Below are 21,127 nucleotides of genomic sequence, written 5' to 3'. Positions count from 1 at the left end.
CATGAATAGTAAGAGAAAAAAAGTGTACTCTTTTGGGAACTGTTGGAAGTAATGAAAAATAATATTTTCTAATTTAGAAGAGGGGATAAATAAAATGGATGAATTTAAGAAAAAAGAAAATCCCCTGTTATTTTTAACATAATTTAAATTTTAAAACAATACATTAGACCCAAATGATTATTTTTCTTTACTCATAATAAAACTGCTTTTTCAAAAAGCCGAAAAGAAAAAGACTTACATTTATTTGTACATTCTCACAGATACAGAAAGCAAATGAATTTCCATTTTGCACTGGAATTCTCTCCTTTGTGCACAAGTGTAGATAAGTGTACATCTTAAAGTATTTTTTAAGTTAAGCTTTGGATTAAAATATGAAGCCAGAATTTTTATTGAAGAGAGGCAAATATTATATTTAATATTTTAAATAGAATTTTTAATAAATAGTTTTTGGTCAGAGGAAGTTGATACCAAATTTTTGAAGTTACGAAATATCAATTTTTAAAAGCACTTTCTTTACTTAATATTAAACTCTAAATAATAGGTTACCTAATGGGATGTTTGGTTCTTGTTGGTTACCATTGGCCCATTGATTGTTGCAGTAATTTGGACTTGTCAGCAATTCGGTCTGCATTGTTTAGGTTTACTGTAAAAAAATAAATAAATAAAATAAATTTTTTAATCAATACTAGTTTTAAAACAAACTACTGACTACAATTGTAAAACACCAACTACAACAACAAAAGTGCGCATGATTCCCTATTTATTTGAATTGGGTATCCTGTTCATTATTTAGTTCATCCGAATGTGAGTGATGTCCCTCCCCAAAGGCTTCCTGGGGGCAGCATACATATATATATATGTATATATATTATACATTTACTGCGTTCTATATTATACCAAACACAAAATACTTCCTGGCTATTGTCACAGTGCTAGGATCGCTTTTGTAAAACATTTCCTTCAATGTGTGGATATCTGTTTGAGCCATTATATATCAAAAAACTGGTTTGACTTGATAATTTTCATTTATTTTATCAATTTTAAAATAACACAATGGAGTTAGAAAACCTAATGTAGGAATAATTAGCGTATAGTTGTCAGTCGTAGATGTTTTTACATTCTAAATGGGGTACATATTTCTTTAAAAGAAAAAATAAATAAATAGTTAAAGCTGTCTGCTAAAATTTGTTAAACACCTAAAAAACTCAAAAAATCAATTTATGAAAATGGCGACACTTCGAGTGTCTTTTAGCTGAATTAGCCACATCGTATGGAGGTACTTAAAAAAAATGTATAACATAAAACAATTCTGAAATATGCAGAACACACCACCTATGAGACAGGGAACCTCAAAATATACATTCTAGTTTTGAGAATTTCAAATAAAGAAATCTTCCCGATCACCAAATTCCTCTTTTACAAATACTTTATGTTCCAAGATAGATATTGTGATTTAGAATTGAACCTAGTTCCTTTCTTTTTATGTATAGTGTTACTATTTTTTTTATATATTAATTTTTTAGAAAGATAAAAGACAGTACAGTTATGTCTTGTTTGCTCGTTATCTGTATGGTTGGTTGTAGCCTCCCAATAAGGCCAGCTATAAAAATACAGAATAACTACAATGTCAAGATAATATTTGTAGATAAAAACCTGTTTGGCGGTCGTATCCCGCTTTTTTTATTTCAATTTAGTGATTAATCTTAAATTTAATTTATCTATTTTTTTAGTTATTAATTGTTTTTAATCTTTGCTTGCAATTATGGTAAAACAATTACTTTCTTTTTGTTTTGACGCATGAAAAATACTTTATTTTAGCTGTTTTAGAGTTATTAGAGGCCGGATAAACAATGGATCTTCAAGCTTCTGTTCAATATCAATGCCAGGACTGATGAAGTTCAAGTTTAACACTATCAGCAGCAACTTTTAGTTACTTCTAGCACACTTGACCATTGGACAAAGGAAATCATATTCCAGGTCACAGGATGTTTTGGAGGATGTAGTCGTCAGCCCACACATATCCTTGGACTGCTAGCAACAATATAAAAGTCGCAATTGCTGGTTCATGTAAAGTATTTTCTGTTCGTATAACAACCAAGTTCAGAAATGGCAGATAGTTCTTAGGGCATTCGGCCATCTCTATGAAAACCTTACTATCCTCTTGTTTATCATAAGTTTTCCAAATTTAATGAACCCTGTTCATGCAGAAAACTGTCTCTGATTACAGTGATTTATACTTACTATTATATATTAAAAGAAAACCATTTTCACAGAGCTTGAGATGAGTTCCAGTCGAATTTCAAGAATAAAGTTAATGTAATGAAATGAAAGGGAACATAAAAACTTCTAGGTTGGAGACTCATACGACATTTTCTTTTTCAATGATTTACAATTAATTGACATATTTGACTATTTCGGGAAAAAATTCAAATAAAAGTGATAGGACTTCAAACTTTTATTTAAAAATGTTTAAAACAAATCGATGGAGACAGTTCCGATAAAGAGTAGACGTTTAAATTTTTATTTAAAAATACGCTTGTTTTCATATTAGCTTTTCGCACTAAACATTTTTCTTATTTAGTAAACCTTGAATAGCTTTTGCCAAAAATTTGATTTCTGATGACAAAATTTAGGTCACAGTAAAGTGAAATTTCAAGGTAAATTTTTTCCCAAAATATTAAGTTAACTTTATCTTTTATTTTATTAAGTTAAATTGATTTATTATGAATTCTCAATCTGGCAATCGTAATGAGTATCACGATTCCGCAGTCTTGATTAAATGATTAATGCTCAAACGCAGGAAGTAGATGATGTTGACGAGGAAAGAACTTGCATACACTTACTGTTTACAAAAAAAAATAGGAATATGGGCAAAGGATTTAACAGTTTAGGAATGGAGATCCGCTAACGGAAAGACTTTATCGGAACTAGACAATTCCCCCTTGGTATTTTGACCCCTAATTCGATAACACGAACGTGGAGGCCACAGTTGTGCATGGGGACAGGAAGCCGAAGTTAGATCCTTAAGAAACTGCCGGTCGGCTGTTCCAACCCTAAGTTAATGAATGGTTTGATACTATACAGAGCATACCCTAAGGCGCGATAGGAGGGGTTGCTTCCTTTCAGCTTTCATCAACATCTGGCTTCCATCCAGGTAAATAGGGATTGTTATTTCTTTCTCACAAAGTTGCGTCATCATGTGCCGTATCCCTTCGCTTGCTTGTTTTTAGAAGTGTTTGTATTGTTTGTTTTCTTTGATGGAGTCGTGTGTGGGTCTTTATTTAGAAGAGGAAGTATGCAACAGGAAATTCACTTACGACTCACATTAAAAAGAAACCCATCTACCGAACTATTTGTAATTGTTAATTGATTTTATTTAGGATAGAGTTGTTAAATATTTAATCAGCTTTCTTTGAATCGTTAAATCTTTCTAGACCATTACAATCAACTAAACCTGAGAATTTTACTAACAGTTGTTATTGTAAAAGGAAATTTTGCAACATCAAACAGGAAAGTGAGTTTTTCATTAAAATAAACAAAATATGAAACACAAAAGAAAGACCAAGATAAAAATTGAAGATAAAGAGAATTTCTCAAAAGAAAAATCTCACGTGACTTTTTTCTCTTACTTCATCTCAAAGTTTTAAACTTGTAAATTTCCTTTACAATTTGAATTTCAAATTATATTTAAATGTTACTAACAATAGAGAGTTTCCTAATGCCTACCTTGATGCCTGCAAAGATATTTGAAGTATGTAACTATTTGGCTGGCTATAGTAGAAACTACAGGCCACCTCCAACTCATTAACACTTCCATAGCTATTCAACTTTCACATTCAACACTTTACAGACGTCTAAATTCTACGTACTAACACTGATATTTTGAGAGCCACAACAGAACTTTTCGGTTTTAAGTGGATTTTATTTCATAATCAATATTTTAATGTAACATCTTATGAAATTGGAGTTTTAAATCCCTGACAACAGTATGGTCTTGAATATGTAGTTTTCTCTATTTTCCAGTCGTTTCTGATAAGATACGGAGGAGTGCTATAGGAGAGACGAATGAACGCTTGAGGAGGTTATTATAACCTATCGTAGCTAGAAAACAGGTGATCTTAACGGCGGCTATCTTCTTCAATTAGTTTTTTGGTTACGTAGTAATACTTTTTTATTAAATTATTTATTTCTGTCCTACAGTTAATTGGATTAATTATTTTTATTTCTAGGGTAGTGAGTAATATTGAGAGTTGTTGCGCGGAAAGATAAGGCAGTACTTTTCTTTCTGGTATTCATGTCTTTCTCACACTCTCATGATAGTTCATTCTTTTCTCCAAATACTAAGAAGTCTGCCCAATATATGAGACTGAGACTTCAAAGTCCATGATTCTAATAATATCAGAGTATTACTTGAATCATCTCTACTTTCCAAGCAATCAAAGCCAGAGATGTCGACATTCATCCAAGCAAAAACTTCTGGCAAATAAGGAAAGACATGTTTTTCAAGATTTCTAAAATAAATGATTAAGTTAAAACGTAAGTAGCATATTGATTTAACTTTTAAAAAATGTCTAATTACAGACATTTTTAAACGAAATTTAAAATTCTAAAGTAACCTAAATGTTTTGCAATTATAATTTAAACTATCATCAAATTTCCGATACGAAAAATTGAAAATGTTGAGTCTAACCACTTATCCTTGACCATCATTCGGTATTGAGTAAATCCATCCATTCCTTCTCAGTCGATAGTTTCCGCTCTACTTTAAGATAAAAAAAAAAAGGAAGAGATTGAACAAACCAATTAAGATAACGCTAAAAACTGCGGCGCAATACCAGAATGAAGGTGTGCTCATAGATTCTTCCTCCCCTCCAGCCACCAGTACTGGACTGCTAATAAAATAAAATAAAAACTTTTACAAGAAAGTGAACTCACGTTGCTACAAACGTAACGGAGAAATTTCTAGTCAGGCCAGTTCTTACAACGACTGTAATCATTTGTTTACAAAATAAAACTACCGGAGTGGTCAGGTATGCATTTTTTTAATGCGTGTATGTGATCAGTTCATCGCTCGTAAAAAGTTTTTATTTTACACTAAATCCATTGCTGGCTCTATTACAACGCAGCAGTATTCATTCATTGTATCTACTACAAAAGAGCGCATCACACAAAGAGACTTCTTGACACGAAAGTCTTATTTTTTATAATTTTCATCCGTTTTGGCTGCAACATTATTTTAAAATGTTGCATTTTTACCTGAAGTGTAAGTTATTAAAATTAAAAGTACTAACTGGAGGAATTATAATGATCAGCTCAAGGATAGTGTGCTGCACTGGGTACTGCAGCCTCTATTTCTATTTTGAATTTTAAAAAATAAAACCAAAAAAGATTTAAATTCGTAGCGAATAAAACAAGTTTAAGAAAAAATATTTGGCGTTATGACATTCAGAAAGAGAATAGCAGCATCATACTAATTAAACTTATTGGTTAAAACAGAGAATTGAATTCACTATCAGTATCTTGCATGCCACCAATCGCTTAAGTCTTCAAACTTTTTTTGAGCTAAGGTCACACTCCATTCTGGAAAGATACGACCATTTTATTGATGAAAATCAAGGCCTGTAATTACCACTATTATAGTACGCTAAACGTCTGTCAATTCTGGCCAAAACAACTAGTAAAATTAGGGATAATTTCGTTGAATCATTCAAACAGTTTTCAGTAGCACCCAGACACAAAACAGGATTCAACTTTTCAGAATAACTATTCATTTATTATTCTAAATATAAATACAAATGAATGGTGTAAAAAGAAGTAGAAGGAAGACTAATTTTAAAGGCAAATTACTAATTTTAAAAGAAATTTTCATAAATCTGTTTACGTTAGAACCATTTAGTAAATTTCAGTGACGTCAATGCGGGTAACTACCTATATTATATCTTTATAATTTATTCTATGCCATTTTTTATACTTCTTTTTCTTAGTAATATATAATTGCAGAATATCTATTTTTGAGATTTACTAAATGTATGAGGGAATCTTCATTTGCGAAATAAACACTTCTTAAGTCAATAGTAAGAGACAGGTTATTGAATATTATTTTGCTGATTTTGGATTTTTTGAATCCTAACTTAATTTTGACGTCCATTGCGCCCGAAAAAAGACCCGCTTGGCAAGTAAGCTTTTGGATAAAATCAGACATGAAATCTGTATTTCTAAAATATGTATGAATGCAATAAATACTCCATCTTAAAGAATATTATGAATTTAAACAACAATTTTCAAATAAGTGAGTCTAATTAGAACTACTTAACTTAAAAAATAACAATTAGAAATTATAATGCTCTTTTATTACAGTTTGGCCAATTACTTATAATTATTTAGATTAGTTTATTTATTCAAATTAAGCAATCTAAAAAAATTAAAAGGATTAGAGCCCGGGTCTACGTTGTTATGAAGAAGGTTGTTTCAATGGTGGCGCTACGGAAGACTTAAAACGCAGGCGTTTCGCTCAATGAGAATGGATAACAAATTAGCGTTGAACCACTGGCCAATTACTTCAGTGAGAAGGGGCAGAAGATAACTGGCGTTCCCCTTGAGAACATTGTACCAACTTACTTCTCTTCCATCACAGCCAGTCAATGGTCTACTTCCCGTTAACACTTAGTTAAAGCTGTTATAATATGTTTTCTTACTATTCTTGTTAATAACTACCAACATTATTAATAATAACACCTTTCTCTGAGATTTACACGCGGAAATTAGTACAAGCAAGCAGTAAAGGTGTTCATTCGCCATTGCATTATCATCATAATGTCAGCTACGCGCATATCTATCTAAGCAGTGAAATTAAATATGGACAAAACATATTATGTAAAGTTTTTAGTTTTACTTACTTTAAGATAAAAGTATTATCTCTTATCGCTGCATTCATTGATTACACATGTACGACAGTCTGAATGGGCCATATGGACTCTAGACCCGATTTGTGTAGGCGACTGGCACGTGCTGAGTTATCGACCGCGTTACATAATCACCACCCAAAATGCCTTTAGTAAAATTTCATCACTTTATATCCTTTGCTTGAAGCAAGGTGAAGGTGTTTTTTAAATTGTATTTCATTCTATATTTTTTCCTTTAAACACATATATTTTTTTTTTTTTAGTAACGGCGCTTCAAATTTGAGGTTACTAGTGTTCAGCCAGACCATAAGAGGTAAGAGGTTCCTAAGGAGCGAAAATCAAAGGGTACGAACCAGATGCCACTCGGATCCTGATTCTAGCACAACACCTACAGAGCTAATAGTTTTCAAAATTTATAAATATCTTTAGTTACCCAGTATCCTGTAGCAGGCATCCCAACCTCGGTGTTTGCTTACAAAACTGTACACGGAGATTCCGGGTTGGATTAAGTTGCTGGCTTGGAATAAGCTCCTTATTTGCATATTACATTTAATTTAAATACCCTTCTCGGCTTTATCATCTTCACACAGAAAAAGACTGCTCTAATGATGCCAAGAGAATTTAGGTACAACACTATTTCTGTTTTGAAACAGTCAGACAGGTGACCAAACAAAGTTTTTTTTCTTTGTAGCTAATCTTTATTAAAATCTGCAATAGTTTAATCAGATGTTACATTTTTTTCATGTCATTACATCCAATTTTAATAATATCCATTATTTTAAGAGAGTAAAAACAAAGTAAAAGCTACTTTCAAAAACCCTAACTATTTAGGAGGCACAGAAAATGTAACAATAAATATTCCCAATTAACGAAATGACCTTCCAAACTTTTTTAAAGGCGTGCTAATAACTGCTTTTTGTTAAAAAAAAAAAAATAAATAAATAAAACTAAGGCCAAACTGATTGCAATAATTTTCTGTTCAGATAAAGAAAAAAAGAAAAAAGAAAAATCTAACATATTTGTGACTAAATCTGTTGCGATAAAAATATATATTTATACGAAATACGCGTCACTTTTATGATACTAAATAATAAAAAGGGAAGGACACTTAATTTTATTGTGTTCACATCCCTTTTATTATCTGGCATTTTCTGGTACAAGGATGAGTTTCAATTTAATGGCGTAATCTAATTCTTTAATATTTATTTATTGCATTGTTTTATATAATAAATAAACAATATTATATAATTACTTCGCTATATTTGTTACAGTAATTTGAGGACAAGAGGAATGAAGCAATAAAATAAAAATACTTATTTTAAGAAGCATGTATCACTCGCTTGAATTGGATAACCTTAGTTTAGGAGTACAGTAATCTGTATATCGAAAACACTATGAAATCTGGTATTTTGCTGAGAAGATTATTGGAACGTTAGATCGTAGATGTTGAAACAGAAATAAGTAAACAAAATCAATATAAAAGTAACAAATTAATAATATTTAAGCACTACTTGTATACTACTTAAATAAATAGCCCTTTTTTTGCGAGCACCTGGTACCACTTAATATTGTAAAAGCCATTCTAAGGTGCAAGCTAACCGTTAAAATTAAAATGGTAGCCAATATAATGATAAACAAAAATCTTTTGTATTATTATTCCTACAATATTTTAAAATTTTTGCCTAAAGAATGTATGTGCCTAATTTGGTGGAAATAGGTGACTATAGTATACACCATTAGGCAAACAAACATGCATATAGTTGCACACATTTGGTAATTTAAACATGTAAAATTAGATAATGTATCGATTAAAATGAGTTAACCCGCATTAGACTTCTTATTGCGTTCAAATAATTCATTCAATACTCTGGTATTGTATACAGTGTCTACTCTAGCTTTGAAATTGAATATACACTGCGCTTCATTCTTTATTTAGTTCTCTGAGCTAATATAGGAGGCTGTATGATGGTTATGTTTCCAGAAATCACCTTTTAAATGATTTTTTTCTAGAAAAATAGAATCTAAACAACGTCAAAGCCCTAGTCTAATCATTCCCTAGCTCCTAGATAAATTAATTTTTGGAGGCATTTGAGGAGAGTTGAAAGTTTGAAATTTCTCGAGTGCCACATGGTACAATTTATTTTTATACTTTTTAATTATTTTAAGAGATGTCTTCGGCATCACTATAATCACATGTATGGTAAAAAACAATGCATCAACTTAATTATAAGACTACTTTAAAGAAAATTAATTACTTAAAGAAACTATCTGAATAAAAGACACAAGTACAGGTTTTCTTTATACCCCCTTTACGGATAATTTACGGTTCTACAGTTAAGAGCTATCGTATGCCAGTTCAATTTATTCACAGCTTGAGTTAATTATCTACTTAAAAAATTACTCAGCATAAATAATTACCAATTAAAATGATAGTTGTATATTTATAAAAATGATAATGCAGTGTTGCAGACAATGGTAATGAACAGTACCAGAGGAAGAAAGGATAGATGAAGGAAGCCGAAATGTTGAAGTGGCCAGGATGAACAGGTGGTGATGTATAACGGCAAGAAGGAAATGTTAGGGGCGTGCCCACGTGGGAAAGAATACTAAGATATCCGCTGTCATTGTCTGAAAACTGGCTGTAAGTAACGAGAAGTAGGTTTTCTTTGGTAATAGAAAGAAAGGAATTCCAAGTAATTAAACAGTTTATCCACAAAAAAGAAATAGGGTTTACATTTACAAATTTAGAAGGGTAAGTTTGCAGGAAACCATAAAACCAAACACATCCGCAGTTACAAAAAAAAAAAAAACAGTGCCTTATTTCTTTTAACCTTAATTTTGTAGCAATGCTCATCAATACTGGACAGATAAGACATTACATGACGTGAAAGTAATAAAGAGGAAAGGAAGTCTTATCTCCTTCCACTTCCTGGCTGCCCTTAAATGAGTTTCCTGAGCAATATAAGGAAATAAAACCTACTAGATCTACAACTATGCAATGAATATGCCAAGTTTAATGTCACCCGTTTTAGGGGGAAAAAATACTGAATAATTGATTCTTAAAAGTGGCACCTGTTTAAAATAGTCACACGATGGCGCCTAAACCAAATAACAAAAATGAACTACCTTCAATTTTCTGCATTTAAGTTAACTTCAGACAGGCTCGAAATGCGAAACTACACCTTACATACAATACCGCAGGACAAAATCACAGAACGATTCGCTATGGAAATGTATCCAGAGAAAAGCTTATAAGAACATCATATTATTATTTCTTTAGTTGAGGAGTATAGGAATTCCCTGAGCATCTATTTCGGAGCAATACGATGGTCCTTAAATGAGGACCTGACAGATCATTCTGGTATCAAAGTTACGAACTAGCTGAGCAGTTTGGTATTACCAAGGGCACTGTGCGAACGAATCTTAAACATGGCTTTAGAGAAAGAGAACAACAAATCCAGGTAGAGTAAAAGCATGGAATAAGTATTGCGCCCGATTCAGTAAAAAATAAAAATAATAATAATAAGAACTTACAAAAACCCAAAAAATTAGGTTGTAACCAGATTTATCTGGCGGCTGGACTCCTTGTTCAGATTGCTAAAATTTAACCCGAGATCTCAGCTGCAAAAAGAGGTAGAAGAAACTGCTTCTCGTATCTTGTTTGGATGCATTGTTTTCGCCAGATTGCTGTGAGGTGTCAAAGAACTCCTCTCAGCTGTCAAAGAAGATAAATACCTCAACTAAGACTGGTGCGAAAATTCATGACCTCTCTTAAGAACGGGAAGATTGAACAATGCGTCGATATAGGAGATCTTTGGAGTGGTCCAAGGCCCGCCCAATAATCCGATAATAAAAGCATGAATTTCAAATACGAGTAAAATTGGTGAATTGATATTTGAGAGATGAATTAACAGGAAATGTTTCTGTATTTTGTACTACAAAAATAAAATAGAATTTCCTAAATGGCTGACCAATCAGGAAATGTCAGATAAGGTGTTATTTTTCTTTATTTAAAGGTCCGAAACCTAATAAAAGAGACATAAGCAGACGGAGAAAAGGGCGGAAAAAGGACAACAAAAAAGCGAAGGACAAAGAAACTAGCAAAGCATGGCATTAGGCCGTGAAAGACTATATTTCTGCTTATTTTGTGGCGATTTGTATAAACTTAAAAATAGAAACCCAATTCATTTACAATACAATGTAGCCCCAGCAGCTTTATATACAATGCAAGTCGGTTTGAGCTCGTGCCCCAGGTGCAAGACAGGTGGTGTGACGTTCAGAAGGGGGTGACATCTGGTCTTCCAGTCCGCCGGATACATCTGACCTCTCTCTGGTACAGCTGCACCAAACTAATCTTTCAGCTTGCTGGGAAAATATCTCTCAAGGAGAAAATTTAAGAAATTCATTTTGTTGAAACGTTTTAAAGCAATGAAGAAGCAAGACAAAGGATTAGTTTAGATACATGAGCTGAAAATTCCATTTAAAACTAAACTAAAACTAAATATAAATTGGACTTTTTTTTCATAATAAGTAGGCAATGAAAGTAGGCCCTTAAAAATATGGCGAATCATTTAACTCCAGATCTGTTACTTAGTGGCCAACATTCGTCAAGGAAATTGCTTCACAAAACTAAATAAATCTGCAGCCTTTTGAGATAACACTATTTAACTATTCAGTTATCTATTACAAAATTTTTTGAATAACATTCTACCCTTGAAAGAATATAAAATTTAACTTTCCAATTTGATTTGAAAGAGGATGCGTGTTTCTTATCAAAGTTCTGCCAATAAGTAGCATCTTTTCAATGAAAAGAATCTGCCAAAATGCAGCACTGAATACCAATCTCTTAATGATCTTAAAGAACAAAGACTGAATTACAATAGATTGGATTGTCCAGTATAATCATCTATACCGTTCTAAAATGACCTGTTGCAAGAAAAACCGAGTTGAAACCAGAGGAAATCATACAAAAACACTATAAGGTAATAATGCTGACTCTTTGAAAAAAAAAAAAAGGAAGGTTACACCTACTAGTGGTTCTTAGGGGAATTGAGGCAGCCATTTGCTGCAGCATGAGAACAGGCTCATCCCAAGTACCAATTCAATCTAACCATCTAGGAAAGAGAGAAAACATTTTGTAGAATACAGTTCTAGGGAGCAAAAATTTGACAGAACCCCTTTTAAAGGCGATATTCCGCCATAATGCGCGCTTTCAACCACTTAGGAACAAATGTTTTCAGAGAATTTCTTTAAAACTTCTTTATTTTTTAAGCTCAAATTACTCAAGGCATACAAATTTAGTCATGGCTTATTTTCTATATTATGAATGTAATTCATAAAGTTAACATTATTACTATAAAAAGAAGCACAATACTTCAACTATAACCTATTACAAAATCTTATAATTTTCAGAGCAAAGAAATAGATGACTAGTTTCTGTTTGTAAAATACCGCCTTTAACGTAATTACAGCTAGCTTTCCAAAAAAAGAAAATCCAACTTTTCTGGCTTTATATTCCCTGTAACATGAAGGTTTAAAAATAAAATAATAATAATAATAAAATAACATTGTCCCGTTTTGTAAGACCGTGAGAGAGAATAAGAGGTTAGATTTAAATCCATGTAGCACAAGGTACCGTTAAGTAGTTATTTTATATACAAAGAAATAAGATAGTAATATAATACATTTATACATACAGTCTGAGAGACAAAAAGCCGGCCTAATTGGGAAACTTCTATGTGAAGAAAAAAAAATACAAATATTTGTTTACGTTTTTGTAATACCAAGAATGAGGGCACGCCACAGCTGAGAAATGTTTTATTAATAAAAAAAAAAAAAGAAATTACATTAGTACTTGTACGAACATGCATTAGGTTCTATTTATACCGCAAGTACTAAGTTACCGCTACACATATTCTTTCCATGTCTTTATTTGAACACCCAGCATTCGTTTGGTCATGGCTCATTTCTTCCATACGTGGAAGTTATTTTGGAGCATTATAACTTGTATATTTTTTCTCCCCTTGTAGAAAGAACACTATATTTCCCTTTACCCTCTATTTTTATTACAATTTTGCGAGTAATATTTCTGTTCTCTCTTGGATATGTCGACTTTAGAAACGCTTTAAAATGTTTTTATCTTAGTAAAAGATATAAAAAAAAAAACATGGATACTTAAAGCGGACGATAGATTGCGACCGCAAACTGCAATAAATACAGCATCAAAATGTTACTGAAAAGAATTACGCGAAGGAATTCTCCGATTTAATCATTTATGTACCTTCAAGACTCTTTTTATTCCAATTTTAATTTTCGATGGCAATTTAATTACAAAAAAAAAATAAGATAACGAAACTAAAATGTTTAAATTAAATTCTACTAAACTTTAGTTTCTTTAAATTAAAACCTGCTTACGCTACAAAAAAAATGGAAACTGCAGTTGCCATGAACAAATATTATCTACTCACAATGCCTACATTTGTTTACACAATAAAGTATACAGAGTTACTGCCATAACACAATAAAGTAAAAAAAAAATCAAATAAAAGCGACAAAAAATAATAAAAATGAACGCTGCGAATTAATAAAACATGTCTAAACAGGTTTTAAACCACGCAAATCCCATTCTAATTTTTTTATTTTTTTTAAAGATAAGTTTAATGTGACTAAGATTTGAGAATTTATTGATCAAGATATCAATTTATACTATAGTAACGCCCAAAATTAGTGTATTGATTAAATTGGGTATTTTACGCAAGAAAATAAAAATAAAATATGAATTTCTAAAAGCTATTTTCTAAAATAAAACGCTTTTGGGTCTGCCCAACTTTTTTTCGAATTTGAAATTTTGGCCGCACTATTAGTACCTTGTTCTGACGTGGCACTTTAAAGAAATACTATTTCACTTTCCTGACAATCCCCCTCACAACATTTTCTTGGGAAAAATAGTAAAATATAAGCAGCACAGCATGCAATATTAAACAGAAAATCTTTTAGAGACATTTTCGAATGTACAGTTGCTCATAGGTGTGGCCATTTGAGATCTCATAGAGTCACGAAAATGGCACAGAACCTATTGGTAGTCTTGCAGTGGTGATGATTGTGTCATATCGTTCTGTCACATGATAAACTATGTCGTAGGACTCAAAAAAGATTCGTCGCACGACTTTGATGTTGCTGTTCCATTACAATAAAACGAACCTTACCAGTTCTTATAGATTTGTCACTGTGTTTCCTAGCTAATCTCAGCATTATCTACTGCTTTCTCCCCTCGTAACATGGCTCAGTGTGACTTTTGACTTCCACTTAAGGAGAAAATACGAGTACTACCTCAAGAGAGCAGTATTCATACCAGAGAATGCATCAAACATAATGAGAAGGACCAGCTGAGAGTCTTTTGAAAGGAGACCTTCCATCCAGTACTGCTCCCGACAATGGCAGAACCTTTAAAGAAGGAATATGTGGCTGCCTAAAGGGACTCCTTTTTTTTATCAAAATTAAGAGTTTTGAAAATGAATAAAGGTCTAATATTTTTTAAACATTACTCGAACAGTTCCTCGCCTCAAACTCTCAACTTTTCTATCTTATACAATTTGAATTATTTTCAAAACAAGAAGTACAGTCCACAAACTAATGGTGAACGCAAAATCTAGTCCTTACTTAAACTAACAATCATATTAAGTATGTAACAATATTTTCTTTACCTTCAAATTGTATACTATGTATTTCTAGACATGCGCATAGAGATCTACTTCAACCAGACAAACACGGATAGCATATTATCCTTATCTCGATTCAATATCATCTCAGTAGTTAGTATTCTTTCCCACGAAGAATCTTCAACTATTTCCCTCACTGTATACCAACTCCGTCTATTTATCACACGTTTATGCTTCAAAAATATTTTTTAATACTTCTTATTTAAAAAAAAATAGATTAAAAACACTAATTTTCTATAATTCTGGCATCAAAATGAATACTTATTAATCTCACAATTAATACTAAGTCTTATTGATCATTTTTTTTTTATGACGAATTACAACAAAAGTTCATCAGTTTTCAGCTAAAGTTTGTAGTAGATACGAATGACGTGACTAGAAAACCGACAATTTCTTAAATTTTCCTGTCGAAGAAAAACTAATATTGGTCTACTTTGAGTGTCAGGAAAAAGTATCCCGATAAGAGAGTTATTGCATTCAATCACTTAACAACTTCATGGTTGGATATAAAAAAAAAAAAAAACATACACACATATAAACTCCCGGAAACGGTTTTTTTTAAAAAAGGAAATTATACAAAAGAATAGCGAAGTAGTGGGGGAAATGAAGCGGGAATAAAGAAGACTGCCCAATCCGAGGGAGAAGGGGAGGTTAAACTTTCCACGAAAGTTTTTACCCGTCAGGTGAAAGTTATTATACCTCCTTCCTAGATTGGTAGATGCAGTTACTCTCATCATCCCAAGATCAGCATACTTCTTGGCCAGGAGAGAGGCATTCAGAAGTTCTACAATTCACCACTACTAGAAATAAACAAAGATATGATATAGCTCTTTCTTCCTCTGTACGGTCGTTTCCCCTACTAATATTAATATTTCTTCGGTTAGATTTCACATTCCTAATTTCAATCATACTATGTGAAAGAGTGAGTGAGATTTTAAACACGGAAGTTGTAGAACTAACAGGGACGCATGCTGTCTATAAATAAGTTGTTAGAAGCTTGTGTACTTTTTTTTCTAATAAAAAAAAAAAATACCAGAGCTTTTTATTTGGACGCCTAGTTGTAAATGTTCCAGCTTCAGATAGATATAGTTTCGAATCACAATGAATAAGGTTGACCCTCAACAGATAAGGTATTAATTAAACTATAGTTTCGCCAGTAGCTTTGTTTTTAAACTAAAATTATTTTCAGCAGGCATTGTTTTATTGTATAAACCAATATTGGAATTAGAAATTGTAAGATACATTTAGAACAGCGCTTTATATAGGAAGTTTCGACCAACTGGTTACAGACTTCTATCTCCTGAGATAGAAGAAATAAAAGGTAAAAAAATGCTTTTTAAAACACATCGAAAGGCTAAAATTCTCCTTAACAGAAATACGAGACAAGATGTGGCACTGGTTCAAACTGAAAGTGAAGAAAGGATACTTGAGTATCAGAGGCAGGAATGTCCTTCGTAAATTTTATGGGCTGGAGAAAATGTAGAAGTAGAGCCGAAAATTCGAGAATTTTCTATGATATGATGAGGCTATGCTGGGTTGGCAGGGCCACGTAGAGAGAGTAGCTAGCGCTTGGATACCCAGGAAGATGTCGTACTGGACTAGGGATCACGTTATAGAATACCATCTAAAAAAAACTATCTTCAGAAAACCTATGCACGTTTGCAAAGATCACCCTTGCAAACACCTTACGAATTAATTATACTATAAATTAGAACAAAGTTCAGACTAAAAATACTAATAACCAGAATGAAGTTTAAAAAAATATATATAAATATATTTAATTGTAGCTAATTGGTAAGTATTGATGTAATTTCTAGTTTGCCAGTACATCTACTAGCTGTGGGCTTCAAGAGACATTCATTGCCAGTATTTGACCTCAATTTCTTGAGGTTAAAAACAATTAATAGTAGTGCCCTTATATACATTTTTTTATGACTGCCCATATTAACTTAGAAATATTAAAAATTATTACTCCCCTATTATCTTGTTAAATTATATAATTAACAAACTCTGACTGCCTTGAATGAATATAAATAATTATTGATAACTTTTATTCTAATAATAAAAAAAAAGAAGATATTTACATTTTTATTAAAAATTCTTTGTTCTTTATTATCTTTTTGAATTTAATTATCTTATCTAAAACCTTTTCTCGCAATTTTATTTTTGTACCACACTAAATCTATCTAAATCGTCTAAACTTAAATCCAACTTCGTTATTATGTCATTGACAAGAAGTATTGGTGGTCTGCTTTTCAATAGCCAGGCGAGAACAAATAATTTGAAAGTTCCACTTGAAAAGAATTTTAAACCTTTATTTCATAACCAAAAAATAAATAAATAAATAAATAAATAAAATAAAATAAAAAAAGTATCAAAGGCAACCCAAATTAAACAACTGGAGCCGAATTAGGAAGACAACCTTGAATCAGCCAGAGTGAGAGAGCTTTTGAGATCTGAGGCGCCAATCTAATTACAATCCTAGTTATATTTTATTTATTGAATTTTTTCTATTAGGCTGCGATTTTTTTAATTTTGTATAATAAACTTTCTGGAGCGTCGAAATTAATTCTAAATAAACTCAGAAATCAAACAACCATATAACCCTCCTCAATAACATTCAAAATATAACCTTAAATCTATAACCTTACATGGAAATAGTCCCCTTATTCGAATTATCCAAGAAAAAATTCTCAAATAACAGTTATTGAACATCATAAGTAAAAACTAAGCAAAACTAGGTTCTTGTGAAACCTCTCAAGGATGAGGCTGGCAAAGAATTTTTACCCTATCTTAATCACAAAAATGCTTACTTCGAACTGAGTAAGCATCGGCTGAAAGATTTCCCATAAGGGCAGTGTTCGCTCTGATTCTGTGGGGTAATATGCATCAATATGGGTTTTAGAAGCACCAACCTCAAAATCATCAACATTACAGTAAAACATGAGCACTAAGCGCTCCCATACAATTGATTTTATGGGTCACAATAGGTTAGGCTTTTTAGTCACTCCTTCTACAATTTACTTTCTTGCTTTATGCAGCAATTAACAGAATTTTAAACAAATAAATACCAGAAAAAAAAATAGATTCCAATCTTACGATTAAAAAAATACGATGACCCCGTGGAAGTGTCAAAGGTCGGTCATAAAGACTAATTTTTCTATAGATAAATTATATGCCTTCATTTTATGGCTGGAGTATATGTATTATTTATTGCGTCATAAATTTTAAAAGATGCACAATGCTATTATTTATCCTTTCAATTAAAATACCATTATCTAATTAGCATAATGGATCAATTCATAAGCAAGAATCTAGTACTAGACACTTCTATGTAGGTTTCAGTTAATTGGAGACTTACAAGAAATTTATATTTACAGAATGAAGCATTTCATTTTGTTGGCAGTATGACATTTGAATTTCCTAAAAATAGGTCAGTAAGACGCGTATAATCCACTTTTAATTTCCTGGCTTCACTAGGGACGTTATATTAAATGGAGATAAATTTATTATCTGATAAAGAGGAATTAAAGAAAAAAATCTCTATCTCTTGTTATGAATGAACGAGCAGACAAAAAAAACGCCTTAAAGCAGATTGTATCACACACAAACACACACTATCTTTCTCTCTCCTACACACGCACACGAGGCATCAAGCAGGATGAGGATGTTATGAGTGAAAAGTATAAGTCCTGCAGTACAGACAGCACGTGCTGTCTATAAACTCACAAATGCAGACAAACTAACACACAGACGAAGTGTACATAATATGAACCGTTGGTGAACAGTCAGTAAGTACATCACACACAGACACATGCTACAGAGAGAGAAAGAGTAAGAGATATGAGTGAGTATACATTATAGATTTGTATATGATTCAACATCCTGTGTATATAGTGTACAATGAAACTTCAAACCATAACCACTCTTTTACACATTCATTAACAATTTTTTCCTCCCCCTCGTTCCATCAATTCGTCACTTTTATGTTTTATCTTCCTAGGCAACAGGAAGTATAGTGATCTAATCCTATTTTTAAAATTGCATTTTCACCGGATATATCGCCGGGAGATGGCTTCTATTGGGTTTGGTTGGGAAGCATGAAGAAGTTGTAGAAGTCCAGATCCATTCAGGTTACTGCCTCTGACGGAGAACGTTTTTTTTTAATCTCTTAGGAAAGTAAGCACTTTTTTGAAAGAGGAAACTTACCTCTATGGTACTATTTCAGTGAAATGAACAGCCTCACCACCCAATAATATTAATTAAAATAAATAATTAAATAAGATTCCAAATTTGAGGATAACCTCTCAATAACAAATACCATTTTACTGAATGCATTATTCGCATTTTAATTTTGTTTTAACTTTTTTTAATAATGCACGTAGTTCTTTAAACTTTTATACGGGTAAATTTTTAAGAAGAATTTGTTTTGGGACAGTTCTGGAGAGATATAGTTAAGTTGCACTTAATTCTTACAGATGGTTTCACTAACTGTAAAAATTTTGAATAAGTTCTTTGAAATTCCAATTTTAAACGAAAATAGATCCATATTAAACCTTTCCCACTAGTACAGGTGAGTCCATCACGACATATGTATAAATGTCACCAAGCATAGTATACAAACTTATCAGACCGGGATTGTATTTGTTGTAAAAATCCCTTTAATACAATCTCTCAAAGAACCGGTTTTTTTTTTTAATAATTAATACTCTAAAAAAAAAGAAATCTTCCAAATACTTTTTTAAATAAACATAAGAAAACGCAGCACATTCCTTAGTGTTATGAGAAGGTATTTTGGCTAATTATAATTTAGAAAATGAAAGTTTTTTTTAATAATAATTCAGAAGGCTCTGCTAACTTTTGCTGTTTTAATAACAGATAAAGTGGCTTTTTATAGTTTTATAATCAATTCCCAATTTTAATATTATAATTTTTATATTTTAAAATCATTTGCGCCTGGTGCCTTTTAGGTGCGCCTATCTCCAAACCATGTTTACCTTCTTTACGGACAACACTACTCATCACGGGAGAAACTGAGCTGTAGAGGTCCTAAGAAGGAAATAAAAACATCTAAGCTTGACTCGAACCTAGGATTTCGCGTTGGAATCCAGTGTAGTACACTTATAAAGTTGGACTTACAATATACTGATTATACAATTCAAGAATTAAGTATATTTCTTTATTAAAAGTTGATCAGCTACGTTTTAATTCTATCAGCCTGATTTTATTAATTTTTAAAGTTCTCTTTAATGACTGGCGAAAAAAAAAAATGAAATAAGTCATCTGAATTCTTCATTGTACTATTCGCATTAGCGGAAGATTCCCGTTCATTGACCAAGTTAGTTTCTTCTTTTTTTTTACGCCTTAACGTACTTGATAAATAAGGCTTGAATGTGCTGTATCTTTCTCCCAGAGGCAATTGTCATGCAGCGGACACTGTCTTTAAACGATCAGCGAACCATTTAAGGCAAAGGAGTACGTCTACCTGACTAGTTACTGTCCACAAAAAGAAAGAGCCGTCATGTTTTCTAGCTCTTCTCGAGTTGGCTCAAAATACGTACCTACTGTATAAGCTAAAAGTCAATTATTGGTTTGCAAGTATAATATTCAAGGTCAGTCATTTGTCTGGGTTTTTTTTCCCCACCTTGAACATTATGCGGAGAAATAAAAAAAAAAACTGCCCGAAACGCAATTACCTATCTTCAATTCATGCAAGGAATCCGGCATGAATACTTCAGTTCATATTTTAAATCAACTAGAAGGTTGTCGAACTTCTTAAACATTGGTTTACTACAGACTCCATCAAATAAAAATTTAATTTGAATCAGGTTTAAAGGAAAATAATTAAAATAATTGTGACTTCAAGCTTACCTCTGATAGTGTTATTAAAAACCACCGCATGGTTCCAATGATAAATACAAATAAAGAAGATGAGTAAATGATATAAAAGGGCGTCAGAGAGTAATACTTTCGACATGCATTCTCGATTCTTAGACATGTTCTGCCCAAGACCCTGGAGTTATTTATTACTCAGCTAAGGCCCTTGGTAGGAGAGGCCACTTACTACAGAATATTGGCGCCCCTCTGCTGGTAGTTATATTCAATCGTAACAACACTGACTATCTTAACTGCTATTCACATAACATACTTACACTTTTAAAGTTTTAGTTGATATGTACAGCTATTTGGAATGGACGAATCCAAAGGTAAACTGTAAGGAGTCACTTTTCAGGTCTCAGAGCAGATTTGGCTTTTCTTCCCACAGGTGCTTGGTACCACAGAACGCTGAAGAAGTAGATAGTCCAAATCACTCTGCAAAGAAAAACAGAATACATTTAGTAAAGATAATGAGAAAATCCGTCAATTGACTATAGACAATTTATCTTAATTTTGTAACTATTCTTTGCTGTTTCTCGAACCCTAAATCTCTAAAGGAACTTATAGTCAAAAACTATATACTTGACTGTTAAATATAAGAATTCCAAGATTTTAACGTAGTTCTTACCA

General features: G+C 32.1%; 1 protein-coding gene and 1 long non-coding RNA gene across 5 annotated transcripts in view; one reads left to right on the top strand and one right to left on the bottom strand.

Annotated features, from left to right (window-relative positions):
• Window positions 1-21,127, bottom strand: part of edl (ETS-domain lacking) — a 30,711-nt gene that overhangs the window by 2,789 nt on the left and 6,795 nt on the right. Inside the window, exons 2-3 of one of the 3 annotated variants that reach the window (XM_074142192.1) lie at window positions 20,773-20,932; window positions 547-643 (exon numbers count right to left, since the gene is read on the bottom strand). In XM_074142192.1, coding sequence (XP_073998293.1) covers window positions 547-631 — 85 coding nt within the window. In that variant the 5' untranslated portion in view covers window positions 632-643; window positions 20,773-20,932. Of the gene's footprint in view, window positions 1-546; window positions 644-3,726; window positions 4,038-7,335; window positions 7,476-20,772; window positions 20,933-21,127 lie in introns of those variants that run through there. The other 2 variants (XM_074142193.1, XM_074142194.1) reach the window with 2 other exon arrangements.
• LOC141461283 (uncharacterized) lies at window positions 4,067-12,592 on the top strand. Of its 2 annotated transcripts, none has more exons than XR_012462718.1 (6): window positions 4,067-4,152; window positions 4,230-4,536; window positions 7,166-7,527; window positions 8,174-8,363; window positions 9,364-9,543; window positions 12,315-12,592. It is a non-coding gene; the product is annotated as an uncharacterized lncRNA (long non-coding RNA). The 2 variants fall into 2 exon arrangements; XR_012462717.1 differs by having other exon boundaries at window positions 7,166-7,563.

This window comes from Rhodnius prolixus, unplaced genomic scaffold, assembly GCF_049639745.1.
Source record: "Rhodnius prolixus isolate KJV_2025 unplaced genomic scaffold, Rpr scaffold_6, whole genome shotgun sequence".
NCBI classification, from domain to species: domain Eukaryota; kingdom Metazoa; phylum Arthropoda; class Insecta; order Hemiptera; family Reduviidae; genus Rhodnius; species Rhodnius prolixus.
The sequence above is the reverse complement of the archived record's forward strand: the minus strand, read 5'-3'. Positions and strand labels throughout refer to the sequence as shown.